Below are 17,974 nucleotides of genomic sequence, written 5' to 3'. Positions count from 1 at the left end.
TTCCCTTCACAGTACTCCTAGCACCCTTGCTCTCCTTTTTTCTTTTACATTTTTACCACTAACTTCTCCAGTTTCTGTAGTCTTAACACCTGTTATAGATCCTACGAATCTATTCTCCAAATTTTCAGCAACTTCACCGCACTAAATTGTCTTAGGAGCAAATTTAGAATCAGAAGATACCTGCTCAGTTTCGAAGAACCACTTTCTTCCCTCTCAGTAGCAGACTTAAAAGAATCTAGGTAGTTTAATACGGTTAGGAATCTTGAACGGAACTGGTTCACTTGTAATGGATAAGTTCAAAAGAAATTTTAGCTTAGGTAGGACTCTGCTCATGACAAATATTATTATTCCAAATTATGCAGAGTGTAGAAAACATATCGTGTCATCTTGATGAACCGGGTTATTCACCGATAATTTTTTTGTGTAAGTCTAAATTTGCCAAAATATAGAAAATATCATTAGAGATTAATGAGTCATTTTAACACATGGCACAAGAGTATACTATTGAAAGTATGAGACTGAGCAAGATTTAATCTAATTATACACAATTTACAGACTTTCTAACCAATTTTTTTTTTTCAATTTTTTTCCGTTTAACCTTGAACTGGTCCTTTTAGGTGATCTTAATCATCGCTAATTCCAACCTGTTCCTTTCAAATTGATCTCTACTTAAGGCTTTTGTGAAGATGTCAGCAATTTACTTGTTAGTAGCACAAAACTCCACAGTGATCAAGCTTTTCTCATAGTTGTCCCTTAAACAATGGTGCCTAACATCTATGTGCTTAGTTCTCTTATAATGAACTAGGTTCTTTATCATACTAATGGCACTAGTGTTATAACAAAAATATGGGGATACAACCAACATCAATTTCAAAGTCTAATAATTGTTGTTCGATACACAACAATTGAGCACAACATGAAGCATCAACAACATACTCAACTTCAGTAGTAGATAAGGCCACCAAATTTTGCTTTTTGGTAGCCCATGACACAAGACATGAACCAAGAAAGTGTGCCATAAGTGAGGTGCTCTTCCTATCCGCAAGAAAACCTGCATAATCAGTGTCAGCATATCCCACTAGGTTAATATTACTACCTTTTAGATACCAAAGGCAAAGGCCAGTGGTGCCTTTCAAGTATCTCAATATTCTCTTGACAATAGTCAAATGGGACTCCTTTCGATTTGCCTGAAACCGAGCACAAAGACCTACACTGAAAACAATGTTAGGTATTCTAGTAGTAAGATACAAAAGAGAACCAATCATTTCCCTATACAACTTCTAATCAACAGATGAACTAGGTTCATCTATATCCAATTTTGTGGTTGTTGCTATAGGAGTATCGATTTCTTTTGATTCTTCCATTTTAAACTTTTTAAGTAACTCTTTCACATATTTCTGCTGATGGATCATAGTTCCATTTGAGTTTTGTTTAATTTGTAAGCCTAAAAAGAAATTAAACTCACCCACCATAGCCATTTCAAGTTCACTCCCCATTAGTTTAGCAAATTCCTTACTTAGTTTATCAGTAGTTGCTCCAAAGATTATATCATCAACGTATATCTGTACTACTAGAAGATCTTTACCTTTTTCCTTCAAGAATAAAGTGTTATCGATTTTACCTCTCTTGTAACCATGCTCAAGCAGGAATTTTGGTAATCTTTCATACCATGCTCTAGGAGCCTGCTTGAGCCCATAGAGTGCCTTGTCAAGTTTGTACACATGATCCGGACACTCCTTGCTTTGAAACCCTAGAGGTTGCTTGACAAACACTTCTTCCTTTAAATATCCATTGAGGTAGGCACTCTTGAAATCCATCTGGTGAAGAGTAAATTCTATGTAAGCAGCAAAGATTATGAGGAGTCTTATTGCTTCCAATCTTGAAAATGGAGCAAAGGTCTCATCATAGTCTATGCCCTTCTCTTGGATATATCCTTGAACCACCAATCTTGCCTTGTTCCTTGTATTTGTTCCATCTTCATCAAATTTGTTTCTGAAGACCCAAATTATTGCCAATTACTGATATGTCATTGGGTTTTGGTACCAGATGCCAAACTTGACTTCTTTCAAATTGGTTGAGTTCATCTTGCATTGCATTTACCCAATTTGCATCCTGAAAAGCCTTAACAACATTTTTAGGTTCAATAAGAAATTAAGAAAGTATCAATAGCACAAAGATTCTTTAGTGAAGATCTGGTTTTAATTCCAGAGGTTGAATCAGTAATTATGTTCTCAATGGGATGAGAACTTTGATACTTGTAAGGTTTCACAACCAACTAGTTTCCTCTTGATGTTTCTCCAATGATTTGTTCCTGAGGAATAGGTTCATGGACATGTTCCATCGAGGTATGAGATTTAGTTCCTCTTTGTTTAGTTCCCCCTATCAGGTTGCCCTGAATAGAAGAACCTATTCCATCACATGTTTCTTCTTCTGGTGCAGCTTCAATCTGGGATGTGATTTCATTTAAAGTTCTTACCAGCCCAATTGCTTCATCTTCATGTTCTTGTCTCTCAGAAAGAATGTTAGTTTCATCCAAAACTACATGTACACATTCTTCCACACATAGTTCCTTTTTTGTATACCTTATAAGCTTTACTATGTGAAGAATATCCCAAGAATACTCCCTCATCACTTCTGGGATCAAACTAACCTAGGGAGTCTTTACCATTGTTGTGCACAGATCACTTGCATCCAAATGCCCTAAGATGGTATATATTTGGTTCTGTCCATTTAAGTAACTCATCGGGAGTCTTCTCTACAAGAGGTCTAGTCATGCACCTATTGATGATATAGCATGTAGTATTTCCAGCTTCTGCCCAGAAATTATGGGGCATTTTACTAGAAAAAAGCATAGTCCTAGCCATATCTTCAAGTATTACTATAACAAAAATGGGCTTTAGCGGCAATAGAAAATGGCTTTAGCGGCAATAACAATAGCCGCTATCACTTTTACCGGCCATTAGTATTTCGCTATTAACGGCTATTGTCACAAAAGTTGGTAAAAGGTATAGTTTATTGCCGCTAAAGATTATTATCTTTAACGGTAATTGTTTGCGGCAATTATAATGGCTACTAAATTCAATCCATAATGATTAATTATACTCCTTTAACATCCATTTTTATAGCCGCTAAATTCAAAATAATTACCGCTAAAAGGTCGCATATTTAATGGAAATTATTTTGTGATAATTAAAACGGTCATAGTATCCCTTCTGAAAACTTTTTAGTTTACCGTTTTAGCGTCCATTTTAGTGGCTAATATCTTTAACTAAATTGCCGCCAAAAGTCAATATCTTTAATGGCAGTTGTTTTACAGCAGTTATACTAGCTGCAATATCCCTTGTGAAAACATCTTAATTTGCCCTTTATCGTCCATTTATATAGCTGGTATATCCAAGTAAATTAGCGTTAAAAGTCACAAAAGGTAATAGCAATAGTGTAGCCACCATTAATAATAGTTACTACATTCATCCATAATATGACTCAAATAAGAAAATATATTAATATTAATTCAAAAAAATATATATATCTCATCAAATTTTAACAAACAAAAGGAAGTACTAATCAAAAATATTAATGTCATTGTAACTAAACTTATATTGTTTGAACTAAATAGCTAATGTTATTATATAACTAATCCAGAAGAATGATGGTCTTCAAATGATTTCCACAATTTTTTATCATTTTGAAATCTTCCACCTGCTAAATTATCGAACATCGAACTGTATAACCTGCAATTATAAAATAACTATGTAAGAAGATAAAATACAATGTGAAAAAAATATCTTGAAGATTTCATCACTGTCACAATTCATAAACAAGTCATTATCTGCACTTGTGAATGTCATTTCTGCACTAGCCTCTAAGACAGCTCACATTCCATACAAGTATTTCTCCTTTCATTTGTGCATGTAATAACCACTTACTACTATCTCTCCTTTAGATAACATTGGTACCATGTGTACAACAGGAATTCAAAGATCACTCATATGCTGCAGAGTTCCCTATAAGACTCTTTAAAGCATATGTACCATCACTTATCAGATAATTCTAAATTTTGTGAAACTTAAAAATATTAAGCCATCAGTTTAAATTCCAAATGAACCTGATAAAACAGAAAATTAATCCCCTCAACATGATTGTTAATTATTTTCTTAAATTAACTGAAATATCTCATGTTATAGATATATGGATCTATGGAAGATTCTATAATATAGAAGTATAAAAATAATGTGATTTCCTATCATCTCTTGTTACAAAATGTTGTAGAAAATTCCGGCGAATCATGGAAGATAATGTAAAAGACCAAAACACCACCTAAAATGACATGTTAACTTGAGACGATTTTATATTACCAAGTTGGTATCTCAAAAATCAAAAAAATAAAAATAAATAATTGGTGAGAACAGCTAGACAAGACACATTTATCTTATCAAATAACGTAATAAGCAACTGCAACTGTTCAAAATGCACAAAATTATAAAAATGCAGTCTATTATGTCTGCTCCTTGACTAGATTTTTCTCCCATAACGGAATATTATTTTGTCCTATGATAGTAGATTCTTAAGATAGTGGTACTTAGGACCACAAAATAATAATGATACTGCTTTAGTGCTCAGGTTTGTAAAAATTCGGAGGAAAGATTTGACTCAGAACATAAGAGTAGTTGTAAATAACATATTTGTATTTTTAATGATATATATTGTGAAGAGCCTGCCCAGCAACATATGGAAAAGGTTTGTAATCAATTTAATCTTGACTCTATAGTCTCCTTTATCACAAGAGTTCTCAAACAGAAAATTAAGAAGCTGGCTATAAATATATATATGATATAATTGAATTGTGAGCATACAACATTTCTTTCTCCACAAATTCATGCTATTTATAATTTTAAAAGATATATATTATTTAGCTAAAAGAAAGAAATTAATAAAAATATTGTTGAGAAGACACAAAAGACTATTTCTAATTGTAATAGTCTAAAGAAGACACAGAAGATTATTTCCAAATGTAAAAGATATATACTGTTGAAACGGAAACCAATAGTGATAAACGGAAATATATAAAAGCAAGAAGCATCCAAGTAAGCCCAAATACAACAATAAATTAATAAAAATTGAAGGAGGAAAACTCAAACATGAGTAGTACCGTAAGAAGGTAGAGCATTTTCAGCAACACTAGGTATCCTTTATGTTTGTGGTACTCGTTCATATCCGCTGTTGCCGTTAGGGATCTAATAAATATTAACATGTTAGATAACAATATTTTTATATGATTAGAATTTCATTAAAAATGCCTAAAGCTTATGAAATGCATTTACCTATTCTTCTTTTCCTCCTTTCTAAAATTTCTCCAATCACCTGCATGTAGAGGTGTTAGTTCTGGAGTTCTCGCAATAATTCCTAGAAAGCTAGCAAGCTTTTGACCTTTTTCCTCAACAACTTGGTTACGATTATTAAACGGCACATCAACTACTTTTCCCAGAAAAAGTTTTCAAATATTTTTTAGTAAAGTAGACCCACGAATCTTTCTTGGCTCCGAATTACCTAGAATGGAAGACTCGAAGGTTATCAAATGACAAAAACTTATATGGTTAAGCACATGAGAGATGCTCTGAAATCTGTTAACAATATCATGATAAAACCTTAGTTTATGCACAATAACAACAACAAGATGGGGGTCTTCAAATAAGAAGCTCTAAAGCTACTAAAGAAGTAACCAATAGGAAAATTCAGACAAATGGGCATTCAAATTCTTCCCCAAAGATCACTAATGGAACAAAAAAAATATGATCTTGGTGATGTACAAGAAAATTCAAAAGAGAAACTTTCAGATTCTAATTATGGGGTTGAAGTTGAACAGGAAACAAAACCAGAAGAAGTGTCAATTCAGCAAGTTCTAGCTTCAATTAATGGAGTAGAATAGGGAACAACTGAAGCTAAAGAAAAGTCAAAACAGAAGTTTGTGACTTTAGCTAATGGGACTGAAATATCTGATCTTGATTATGAACAAGAAAGATCAGGGGAGCAGTTTTCAGATTTCAATAATGGGTTGAAACTGAAGAAGGAAAAGAACAAAAAGAAGTGTCAATTCAGTAGGTTGTAGCTGCAAATAATAGGGTTGAAGAGCAAACTGAAGCTAAAGAAGAGTCAAAACATCATCTTGTGACATCAACTAATGGGACTAAAGAAGGGCCCTTCAAATCAGGCCATTTTGTTTATTATGACAAAGATGAAGGTATACATTAACCCAACTGTTTGAAGAATTCAGTATTCTTTAGAATGGTTAGATTAGAAAAATTTATCCATTTGTGACCAATGTTTGACTCAACCAATATTTTATTTAAAGGAATACTGTAATAGATTATGTGTGACTAGCGAGTAGAATTAGCTAAGCCATGTTTGGAAAAGTTGATAATTATTCATTTCGGCGAGTTCCATCGACACCAAAAGAGCATAGTGTTAATGCCTCCAGAGTAGCTAAAACCTTCCAAAGCCACAAGGACTCATGTTTTCAGATCCAAATCCATAGTCACTACAAATGAGATAAGGTGCTCTTACATTAAGACTATACCTGTACAAAGTGTACATCTAATGGCAGCTCTGCAGACTCTTTCAGCTTGGGTGCTTGAGTGAAGTGTGAGTAAGCATTAGACTTTCTTTAACTGCTAACCATTGACAACAGTGTTAAACAGAAATATGCACAAGTAGCAAGTTTATCAGTAGCATTGACGTATCACTTAGATACATCACAAAATCAATAGAAACCAACAAACACACAAGTGTTTATAGAAAATGCTTCACCGTGTTTAAAATTTTTCCTACTTACTAAAACCAGATAATTCATGGAGGGTTAACAGGCTAAGGAACAAAGAAAAAGGGAGTTGTGCTCCCTCATTTTTTGGAATTTAACTTTTTATACCCAGTCAATCCAACGCTAGGATCAATTTCTTTGTTTGGTGATCACTATGGGAATGACCTTACATCATGTAAGTTTTGCTAACTTTATAACTCTGCAAGCTACAAGTACAAAAATCAAAACTAAAACCAAGTAACCAAACATATGCTACAAGTGTAACATGCAGCTATTACCCAACTTGGATCGGTGTGGTGCTAAGTTATAGGAAACTAAAAGCTACAGCTAACTTTATTTTAACAACCTTTACACGTTAAGAACTTCTTTCCTACTGAAGATAGTTTTAGTTTGATGATCTCTGACTTGAACAGAACTGACTGAATGTAGAGAAAATCATATAGCTCACTTCAACTAATTGTATCTTGCAGCGTAGTAAATTGATAAGAACAGGGAAAACCTTTAAGTTATCTAGATTGTTGCTCTACGCGTAAGATCCTGTTTACACTGAAAGTAACAAATAACGGCAAACTCAAGATATCCCATCATTGTCATTAGATTACTAAAACTAGTTTATTTAGCAATGAGAAGAGCTACATTGTTACCCACTACATATGGATCAGATTTGCAACTATACATTGTGGTACAAAAACCTACTGGATAAAGTTCCAGCCATTATATAAGTTTCAGATACTCTAACAATAGTGATAGAGAATAAGCTTAGATAGTATTTTTTGCTCTGTGCGTTCTTTTTTTAGAGTACCATTGTATACCTAACAGAGATACTCAAACTTGCTTATGCATGTATACTTAAAAAATTATCTATTCTATCTCAACTAAATTTAATTCTAAATATATATTATTGTGAGTAATAACCGCATGAGCGACAAATTTCATAGTTCATAAAACAATAGAGGAATAGAGGAGAAATCAATTCAATCAATCGACTAGCAATCTAACAGCAGCCAAATATCACAAACGATTTAGCAAACACAAAAAAGCTAAACTTTCACAAATTCCAAAATGCCATAGTTGGATATCAAAAATCATAAATGTCACGACCCCAAACCGGTCCGGTCGTGATGGAGCCTCTCGTGAAGACAAGGCCAGCCGACACAACACTCACCTTAACCCTTTAAGCTTTAAGAGTCATTTTTAAGTCTTTAAATTAAACAATGTTTCATAATAAAATCCTGGAATAACAGTGCGAAATAAAATACCAGCCCGACATCGGGGTGTCACTAGTCATGAGCAACTATCAAGGTCTGAATACAACAAAAGTCTAAAAATGTACTAAATACAGTAACAACAATGAGGGGAAGGAAGCGGTGCTGTGAACGTCATGCGACTGAGCTATCAACACCCGCTACCGGGTTCTGATATACCTGAATCTGCACACGAGGTGCAGGGAGTAATGTGAGTACTCCAACCCAGTAAGTAATAAGAGTAAATAAAGGCTGAGCAGTAGGAAACAATGAATCCACATTCACGTTAGGCTCCATAAACACAACAGGCCTTCAAATCATAATACGAGTAAATCTTCCCTTTTAAAATCCAGCTTTTAGTAAAAATCATTTTGAAATACTTTCCAGCAGTTTCGGTAGGGGTTCAATACCATTTAAGATAATAATAGAGATTAAAGCCATAATCGGCCCCTCGGGTAAAACAGTAATCATAAACACTTCATAACTTAAAAATCTCAGTGGAAATAACCAATGCCAAATCAGTGATTAATTTCTAAACATCTCATAAACCCCAGTTTAAATAAAAGTTGTTTTAAAACATTTGTTCAACTTTCCGACAGAGGCTCAATATAAAGATGAGTGAAAACAGTCGATAAATCAACATATTCGATAGAAATTCACTTTAAAGAGGAGTGAAATCAATAAGTCCATAAACAGGCCTCTCAGGCAAAAACATCACTCATATGCATGTATATATCTATCGCCCCTCGGGCTAGCCTCTCTGTCACTCGTAACTCAACTCTTACCAATCAGTACTCGCACTCAGCATTCACGCTCAATTGGTACCATATAGTAACTGCTGCGGCGTGCAGCCCGATCCGTATATCTCTCACAATAACTAAAATCAAAGTAACCGCTGCGGCGTGCAGCCCGATCCATGCATCGCTGTGGCGCACAACCCGGTCCATATAAATAGTCGACTGCGCTCACTGGGGGTGTGCAGACTCCGGAGGGGCTCCTACAGCCCAAACGCTATATTGCTGTCGCGCGCAGCCCGATCCATATAAGTATTGCTGCAGCGTGCAGCCCGATCTATATATATATACACATTGTTGCAGTGTGCAACCCGATCCATAGATATATAATCCTCACAACTAGGCCCTCGGCCTCTCTCAGTCATTAACCTCACCATCAGACTCGCAGTCTATCTCAGTCATCAATCTCACAATCAGACTCTCGGTCTATCTCAGTAAAACAGGGAACTCATCCCAAAACAATTTCCACATGTTAAGAATATAGTGATAAAGCCAGATTTGAGCAATAAACAGGTAAAACATGACTGAGAATATGCTTTCAAACAAATAGAGTGAGGAAAGATAGTAAAAATGCCCCTAAGGGTCTCAACAAGTCGGCACAAGGCCCCAGACATGGCATACAACCCAAAAATATAATAATGTCAAACAATTAACTATCCAATACGCATTAACATATTCGTTCGGGATGGACTAGGTCACAATCTCCAACGGTGCTCTACCCCACGCTCGTCATCCAGCATGCAAGTCACCTCAAAGTAACACAACGACGTATAATCCGGGGTTTCAAACCCTCAGGACAGTATTTAAAATCATTACTTACCTCGAATCGGCTAATCCTCTAGCTCGCGATGCCTTTGTCTCTCAAATCGACCTCTGAATGCCTCGAATCTAGCCACAATAATTCGATTCAGTTAATAAAATTATAGGAATTAATTCCATATGAAATTCTACATTTTTCATTAAAAATACGAAATTGCACTCAAAATTCGCCCGTGGGGCCCACGTCTCGAAACTCGACAAAAATTACGGAATATGAAACATCATCCAACCACGAGTCCAACCATACCAATTTTACTAAAATCCGACATCAACTCGACCCTCAAATCTTCAAATTAAACCAAGATGGTTTTCAAGATTTTCCCAACTAAAATCACCAATTAAATGCCAAAACTAGTAATAGATTCGGGTAATCTAACCAAAATTAAGTTAAGAACACTTACCCCGTTGTTTTCTCTGAAAATCTCCCGAAAATCGCCTCTCCCCGAGCTCCAATTTGATAAAAATAGAAAATGGGAACTTAAGAATTTGCCCAGAAAATGTCGGGGCATTGTTCACGCGTTTGGGTACTGTTCACGCGGTACTGTTCATTACACTATTCACGGGGTACTGTACACGGATACTGTTCATGTTTACTATACATGGTACTGTACACGGATATTGTTCACACAGGTGCGGTTACTGTTCACACGTGCGAAAAATGGAGAAACTGCCCAGAAAGTTGCAGCAGCTTTTCTTTTCACTAAAAAAGCTCTAACTCCATCGTACGAACTCGGAATTCAATGATTCTTGTTCCTATGAGTCACAAATAATAATACAAACATAGCCCTTTAGTTGAAACTCAATTCGGAGCTCATTTGCTCAGTTCAATACCCATTTCGCTCGTTAAACAATTAACTCATGTTTCGTGTCAAAAACCCAATCGCGGCTTGATGAAATTAGACCAAACTTTCCAGATCAGTCCTATAATTCATTATCAAAATTCCGGAAGTCTCAAAATCAAATTTCGATCTCTAGAACTAAAAATGGACCTTTGGATCATTACATGCTTATGCTCACAACGACAAAATCTTCTAAAACCTCTTCCAAAACATATCTGAGCCTCATGGGACCCCGACCAAACATGCCAACACACCCCATAACATAATTTAAACTTGTTCCAACCTTCGGAATGCTCAAAACAACATCAAAACATCAAATCACCCTCGGATTCAAGCCTAAGAATTCCAAATCATCCAAAATTCGAATTAGATCAAAAAACCGACCAAACGACGTCCAAATGACCTGAAATTTTGTACACACATCACAAATGACATAACGAAGCTACAGTAACTCTCGGAATTCCATTCCGACCCTTGGATCAAAATCTCACCTATCAACCGGAATTCGCCAAAATATTAACTTTGCCAATTCAAGCCAAATCCTTCCACGGACTTCCAAAATGCATTCCGATCGCGCTCCTAAGTCATAAATCACCCAAAGAAACTATCCAAATCATAAAATTTCCGATCCGAGCTCATATACAAATAAGTCAACTCTTAGTCAAACCTTTCAAATTCAAAGCTTTCAACTGAGATTGTTCCTTCAAATTTATTCTGATTTTTCCTAAAAACCAAAACCAACGATCTACATCAGTCATAATACGTTACACGAGGCAAGTCATGCCCGGGAACTGGCGATCAAAGTGCAAAAGTTCAAAACGACCGGTCGGGTCGTTACAATAAATTGGTACCTGGTAAGCAGAATGTTTTGCCGATAAAGACAAGAAAGTGAAAGAGAATAATGATTTCTGCGGCAATCTTGAAACCTACACGAAAAGAGAAGTTGAAGACAGATAAGATGGAGAAGATTGACAAGGATGATTGAGCATAATCGAGCAGATTTGGAAAATATCCGATATATATATGGAAGAAAACATGCAAACAGAAAAATTAAGTTAGGGGTATTCTATTTTCTTCTTTAAGTTGTCCAAGTCTATAGTGTTGTAATGTTTTCTTCTTTGCATTTATTACAAGAAAAATAACATATAACTTGAACCCATTTTCCATGAAGGGAACGGATTTTAGGAGAGAGTTCAGAACTATATCAACCTATTTGCCATAATACTGGAAGTAGTGAATCAATATGGCATCACAACAAGACAAGAAATTCAAAAGCATGACTAATTCAACTCAGCATTAATCGTCATATGCCCCTAAAGTTTAAAGAGTAGATACCGCCTTACAGTTGCAACACATTGACATATGTAATTTATGTACTGATATTGAATTATTAGCAGTCATGACGGAATTCTTCTTACCTTAAACTGCTGTAAATTCATGCTCCATAAATCAGAGCTCTCATTCTTAATTAATTTGGGGAAAATTTCAAAAAAAAATTGCAGATTTGGGGAAAACAGATAGAGGGAGAAGATTGACAGCAGATTTTTCAAAATTTACTTGGGGAAGAAGAGAAATTTACCTGGGATTTGGGAAGAAGATCGCCGGGGGCTGTGGCAGGCCGGAGCTGTCGCAGGCCACATTGATTTTGTTAACTAGAGACTATTAACCGGAGCGATTTTGCAGGCCAAATACTGTCGAAAGGGAATAGGTTTTGTTATTTTTTTTCTTTTTTGGCAGAAGTCGTATTGGTTTCTAATTGGAGGGAATACTTAATTTTTGTCCAAAACAATTGGAGGGAAGATTTTATTTTATTTTGTTCAGATAGAAAGTTAAAATAATAAAAAATTTAGTGGCAAATTTTTTTATTGTCACTAAATAATATCTTTTACTGGCCAATGGTAAAATGTCGCTAATATTTTAGCTTAAAGAATCCATTAGCGATAATTGCCTTTTTGCCGCAAAATAATTGTCGTCAAAGGCCTTTTTTGTAGTAGTGATCCTATTCTTTCTTTCAGCTACTCCACTTTGTTGTGGAGTCCTAGGAGCAGAAAAATTATGATTTATGCCATGCATATTACAAAATTCAGCAAACTTGGCATTTTCAAATTCAGTTATATGATCAGACCTAATTGATGCAAGTTGATTATCTAGTTGTTTCTGAGTTTTTCTAACAAAAGAAGTAAACATGTCAAATATTTCATCTTTAGATGTTAAAAATAATGTCCAGGTAAACCTAGAGTAATCATCAACAAGCACCATCACATATCTTTTAGCACCTCCGCTTAATGTTCTCACTGGACCACATAGATCCATATTGACCAGTTCCATTGTTCTGGTGGTGCTTACCACTTTCTTGCATTTAAAAGAGGATCTTACCTGCTTCCCCCTGGAACAAGCCTCACAAAATTTGTCTTCTTTAAACTTGTTGTTAGAAAGTCCTATCACCAGGTCCTTGGAGGCTAATTTGTTGAGTTGACTCAGACTTGCATGTTCAAGTCTCTTGTGCCACATGAGGGGATCATTGTCCAATACACTTAAGCAAGTGAGTTCATTTTTTGAAAGTGTAGACAGATCTACAATGTAAATATTATTTACTCTTTTTTCCTTCAAAACAATCTTGTTAGTGGTAAGATTTATCACAAAACATTTGGTAGAGGTGAATGCTACCAAGTTACCTCTGCCACACAGTTGTGATACACTAATTAGACTGTATTTCAAGCCATCTATCAAGTAGACATTCTCAATAGAGTGAGAGTCTGTCTTACCTACCTTTCCAACCCCAATGATATCACCTTTCTTTCCATTTCCAAAGGAGACATTTCCTCCTTTGAGGTCCTCAAGTGAAAGTAACTCGTTCTTGCTTCATGTCATGTGCTTTGAGCAACCACTATCTATGTACTATATTTGGTTGCTTCCCTTTACTTGGACCTCAGATTTCTCATCAGGTTCTCCAATAGCCATAAGTGCTTGTTCATCTCCATCTTCATTCTCTGAGTCCTCATATGAGATTTCTCTCCAGGCAGCAACCATAGCCTTTGTTAATCCTTTGTTCTTCTTGGGATGAACCTGTTCCTTCTTCCTATTTCTACTTTCAGCTCTTTCCTTCTTCCATTCAATTTCCTATTGAGGGCAGTTTTGCTGTGGTGATCAATCTTCCCACACTTGTGACATCCCTCATTGGTTTTCTTTTTAGGAACCCTTGGTTTATTGTGGTTTCCACTTCTGGAAGGACCCTTTCCTCTCATTAGGTACTTCTTGAAGTCCTTTGTGATCATGGCCATTTCATCATCCTCTAGATCAGCACCTTCAGTGATTTTGAGTGCTAGGATCCTTTCCTTCTTGGGTGCATCCATCTTCATCGTTTGCCTTATAAGTTCATAGGTAGTGAGATTTCCAATTAGCTCATCCAACTTAAGAGTGGCGATGTTATTTGATTCCTAAATAACATCGATTTTGCATTCCCAAGCGAGTAGCAGAACCCTTTTCAAAATCTTCTCAACTTTGTCTTCTTCAAGAATAACCCTTCCAAGAGACTTAAGTTTATTTGTCAGTGTGGTGAACCTTGTATACATCTTCTGGATGGTTTTCCGTTCCTTCATGGTGAAATTCTCATATTGAGAATACAATAGTGTTCCTCTGGACCTCTTCACTTGAGGTGTTCCTTCATGAGCCACTTGGAAAGTGTCCCAAATTTCCTTAGCAATGGTACAACTTTGAATTCTGATGTACTCGTTTGGACCAAGTCCATACACAAGTCATTTCTTGGCCTTAGCATTCTTCTCCCATTTCCTCAAGTCCTCAACGTTGCAGTCAGCTCTCATTTTTGGCACATCTACTCCTTCAGCCTTATTCTTTTTGGTAGCTTGGGGACCATCAATGAAAATGTCCCATAGCTCATAGTCTTCTCCTATGACGTGAGAAAGCATATCAGCATGTGAGAAAGCATATCAGGTCCATGGGCAGTGTACACAGGTGACAGATAGAATCAAGCAAAATGCATGCACGTAAAATGGATAAGTATAAGTGGTTAAAATGGATAATGTATAAGTGGTTATCCATTTTACGTGCATGCATTTTGCTTGATTCTATCTGTCACCTGTGTACACTGTCCATGGACCTGGTTCATGCATGTGTTCCTTTGTCAATCATCAAAACCAAAACCACTCAACAAGCAACATCATCAGTTTTACCTTTGTTCTTTGAAGATCTAGGGTTTCTGGAAGAAGAGGCCATTCTTTATGAAAAGGAGGAAAGTTTTCTCTCAAGAAGAAAGTTAAAGAAAGCTTGAAGACAAAGTACAAGTTGAGTAAAGAGAGTTGGAGAAAGTTTGAATAATTATGAACTGTGTATGAAGAAGTTTGATGCGTATAAGTAAAGGTATAGGCGGCTAAAATCATGACCATAATTACCTCGATAACTGGCAAAAGTGATGTTGCATCGTGGGATGACGCGTGTTCGGGGCGTTAAATGCGGAGAGATGTGCGTCTAATCAACCGTCAGAAACTTTTTAGAGGTGTCACACCTCCTTTTCGCCGCGCCCGCGGGGCACGTGGGGAGTTTTCTCCAATTAAAGGGAGTCGAAACGGGATTTGTTTGTTTGTTTCAGAGTCGCCACCTGGGAATTTTAAGGCGTCCCAAGTCACCAATTATAATCCCTGAATCGAGGAGAATATGACTCTGTTTATTATTCTGCGAACCAGAAATCCGGAGTAAGGAATTCTGTTAATTCGGAAGAAGGTGTTAGGCATTTCCGAATTCCGTGGTTCTAGCACGGTCGCTTAACTGTTTTTATTGTTGGCTTAATTATCTTGATTTTTATTAAATACTTTTTATTACATGATTTTTTCTACCGCTTTTACTTATTGTGGTTAAGAACCCTTCTTTGAATCGAATTACGCGTACGTATATTCGTGTTATAAATTAAAAAAAATGCGGAATTGTGTCACGCGTACGTGTACACAATAACTTTTGATAACATATTTATTAAGCAATCATTTTTTCGAAATTGTGTCGAATCAAGAATATTTGTTTTTCTGAATAGTGAACCGTACATCTCGGTTTTTTATGAAATTGATTTAACGCCTTTGGAAAAATCCTTTTATTAAATATTCGTTCGAAATTGCGCGTACGCATAATCCGAATTTAGTTTTTAAAAATATAATCAGGGTACGCGAACGTATCCCTAATTACGCGACATATTTATAATGATATTAGGGATTTTTCTATAAATTGTTTTATTATATTATGAGAAATCTTCATTTTTAGATATCCTTAATTCTTAAAAAAAAAGAATTCACAATTTATTGAATGTTGCTCGTTGATTATAATTTCCGCATATAACATGTTCATTCAAGACTATTCAAATTTTAGGAGTAAAATAAACGAAGTGTGAATAAAAATACCACTTTCTCGTAAATATGACATATATATATGTATATACCCAAAAATGAATTACATGTGCAACTACACAAAAAAATGTTTTATAAAAGGAAGGGATATTTTTAAAGAATTTTTCATTGTTTATTTAATGAAAATTCTATTTCTACTCACCCTTAATATAACATGTTGCGATTCATGCTTATACCTCTCAATCTCATTCTCTTACACTTGTTTTAATTTAATAGGCGAAATTAGATTAATTTATTTACGACGGTAAATAGGTATCAAATTGATAAGAAAGGGAATTATAAATCGATTAACAATATTGCCTTTCATGCAACATAGTTGTATGTCTGAAACATTCCTAGCATTTTAACATCATAATGAGATACATCAACTCGTCATCCATTAATGATTCTATATATACCTATTATCATGCCATATATGAACGTACAACTCACATCATTCAATCCATAACTAAATTAGGTATTAGAATAAACTAGCAACATGGTTTTTACTCTTTATTCAACTAACAATATTTAACCTTAATCCATAACCAAACAATCGAAATACATTAACCATGCATTTTTCATTTTTGTCATACTCTATACCTGACTAACAACGTCATATGATTTAACTAATAGCCAACTTTACGCCATGTTCCCTACCTTAACAATTCAATCTTAACTATAATGAAATTCTAGAATAAGTAATATTATTACAACACTTATATGAATTTCAAAAGAGAATAATCAGCTGACAATTAACATGTTAAGCATACTTCTATATGAAACAACATGAAACACAAAAAAAAACTGAAATTTATAATAACAAACTTAGATAAATGGAAAAATAGAAATGCAATTCAAGCTTCATTGATTTATCATGCTGAATCTCTTTCCAACATAGAATTTAAGAGGATATGTACCTGGAAATGGAGGTAGGAGGAGTAAATGTCAGCAGTAGCAGCAATAACAAAATCAGTAGAATATACCAATAACACAGCAAGTCTGAACAAGACCCATTAACCCAGATGAATAGTGACAGAGACTTAAGAAAAATTTCAGATTTGGACTGAACAATATTCACAGGCAAACAACATGATTTCAGAAAGAATACATTTCAGAATTTCAGTTTCTTCCTGTTTCAAATTCCCATTTTTTTCTAATTTTCTGTTTCTGCTGCTGTACCTGTGTGTGAGTATATATGTGAGTGTTCTATTTCTATTTCCTTTTCTACTGTATCTGTTTCTGTTTCAGATTTTTGTTTTTTCTCTTAAAAAAAACTGCCTTAAGCTCTATCCCTTTTTCTGAAAACCTTTTTTTTTTAAAACTCTCCTCAAAATTCTCTCTCTCTGTCTTAAAACTGATCAAAAGACCCCCTCCTTAAGGTCTGTCCAGCTCCTGTATTTAAACAGGGCTGGTTCTACACTAATTAGTATTGGAGGGACCCTTTATCCCTTTAACAGCCAGAAAGTTTCCATTCAAACTTCTTTTTAATACTTTATGTGATCCTAACATGATTTTCAGCAGCCCCATTATCCCTTGTTCCCCCTTTATTACTTAAATATAGCCATTAACATTACATTATAATACACTAGCACTAACACCCTATTTTTTACTGTTTCATTCCCAAAAGTGCCCCTGAAATCCTGATGTTATTACTGAAAAATCAGAACCTACAGCAAAATAGATTCTAAAATCTGTACAAACTTAGTTATTCTTCTGATTTACAGCTATAACCAATCCTATTAACCTCCTAATACAATTGTATCTGACCAACTTTTGTAAACTTGAATCCAAACTTGACATTACAGCAATATTTCACTGAATTCAGAACTAACAACATATTACTGAAATTATCAAAACAATTCAGACTGGTCCTAACACTGAACTAGAATCAAACACACACAGGATCATTGTCAATACTGACAATGTCCTGAAACTTTAATGTTCAAACAATAACATATATACAACCTTTATTTTGACAGATTCATATAAACCAGGATGATTTAACTAACGAGTATTAGTTAAAAATGATTATCTATAATATTTGTCAATAAACAGTACATAATAATAGAAACAG

General features: G+C 35.1%; 1 protein-coding gene across 7 annotated transcripts; it reads right to left on the bottom strand.

Moving 5' to 3' along the window:
• Window positions 1–3,479: 3,479 nt before the first annotated feature.
• Window positions 3,480–12,257, bottom strand: LOC107815993 (uncharacterized). Of its 7 annotated transcripts, none has more exons than XR_012710451.1 (9): window positions 12,090–12,251; window positions 11,362–11,436; window positions 11,178–11,234; window positions 10,073–11,089; window positions 9,673–9,740; window positions 6,575–6,665; window positions 5,322–5,361; window positions 5,150–5,234; window positions 3,480–3,731 (listed from the first exon to the last, which is right to left on the bottom strand). XR_012710451.1 is itself a non-coding variant. In XM_075254914.1 (9 exons), the coding sequence occupies exons 1-5, from the start codon at window positions 12,148–12,150 to the stop codon at window positions 9,683–9,685; spliced, it is 339 nt and encodes a 112-aa protein (XP_075111015.1). In that variant the 5' UTR covers window positions 12,151–12,257; the 3' UTR covers window positions 3,480–3,731; window positions 5,150–5,234; window positions 5,322–5,361; window positions 6,575–6,665; window positions 9,673–9,682. The 7 variants fall into 7 exon arrangements, 3 of the variants coding, with proteins under 3 accessions (XP_075111015.1, XP_075111016.1, XP_075111017.1); XM_075254914.1 differs by having other exon boundaries at window positions 11,002–11,089; window positions 12,090–12,257; XR_012710450.1 differs by having other exon boundaries at window positions 10,073–11,234.
• Between the last annotated feature and the right edge of the window lie 5,717 nt (window positions 12,258–17,974).

Source organism: Nicotiana tabacum, chromosome 6, assembly GCF_000715075.1.
Source record: "Nicotiana tabacum cultivar K326 chromosome 6, ASM71507v2, whole genome shotgun sequence".
Lineage (NCBI taxonomy): Eukaryota > Viridiplantae > Streptophyta > Magnoliopsida > Solanales > Solanaceae > Nicotiana > Nicotiana tabacum.
Note: the sequence above shows the minus strand (reverse complement) of the source record. Positions and strands in the feature narration are given on the sequence as shown.

Coding starts and splice junctions, on each gene's coding strand:
- LOC107815993 (XM_075254914.1), bottom strand. CDS start 12,150: ATGTGGCCTGCGACAGCTCCGGCCTGCCACAGCCCCCGGCGATCTTCT. Junction 11,437..12,089: donor ATCTTCTTCCCAAATCCCAG/GTAAATTTCTCT, acceptor CTTTTCGTGTAG/GTTTCAAGATTGCCGCAGAA. Junction 11,235..11,361: donor CAAAACATTCTGCTTACCAG/GTACCAATTTAT, acceptor TTTGGTTTTTAG/GAAAAATCAGAATAAATTTG.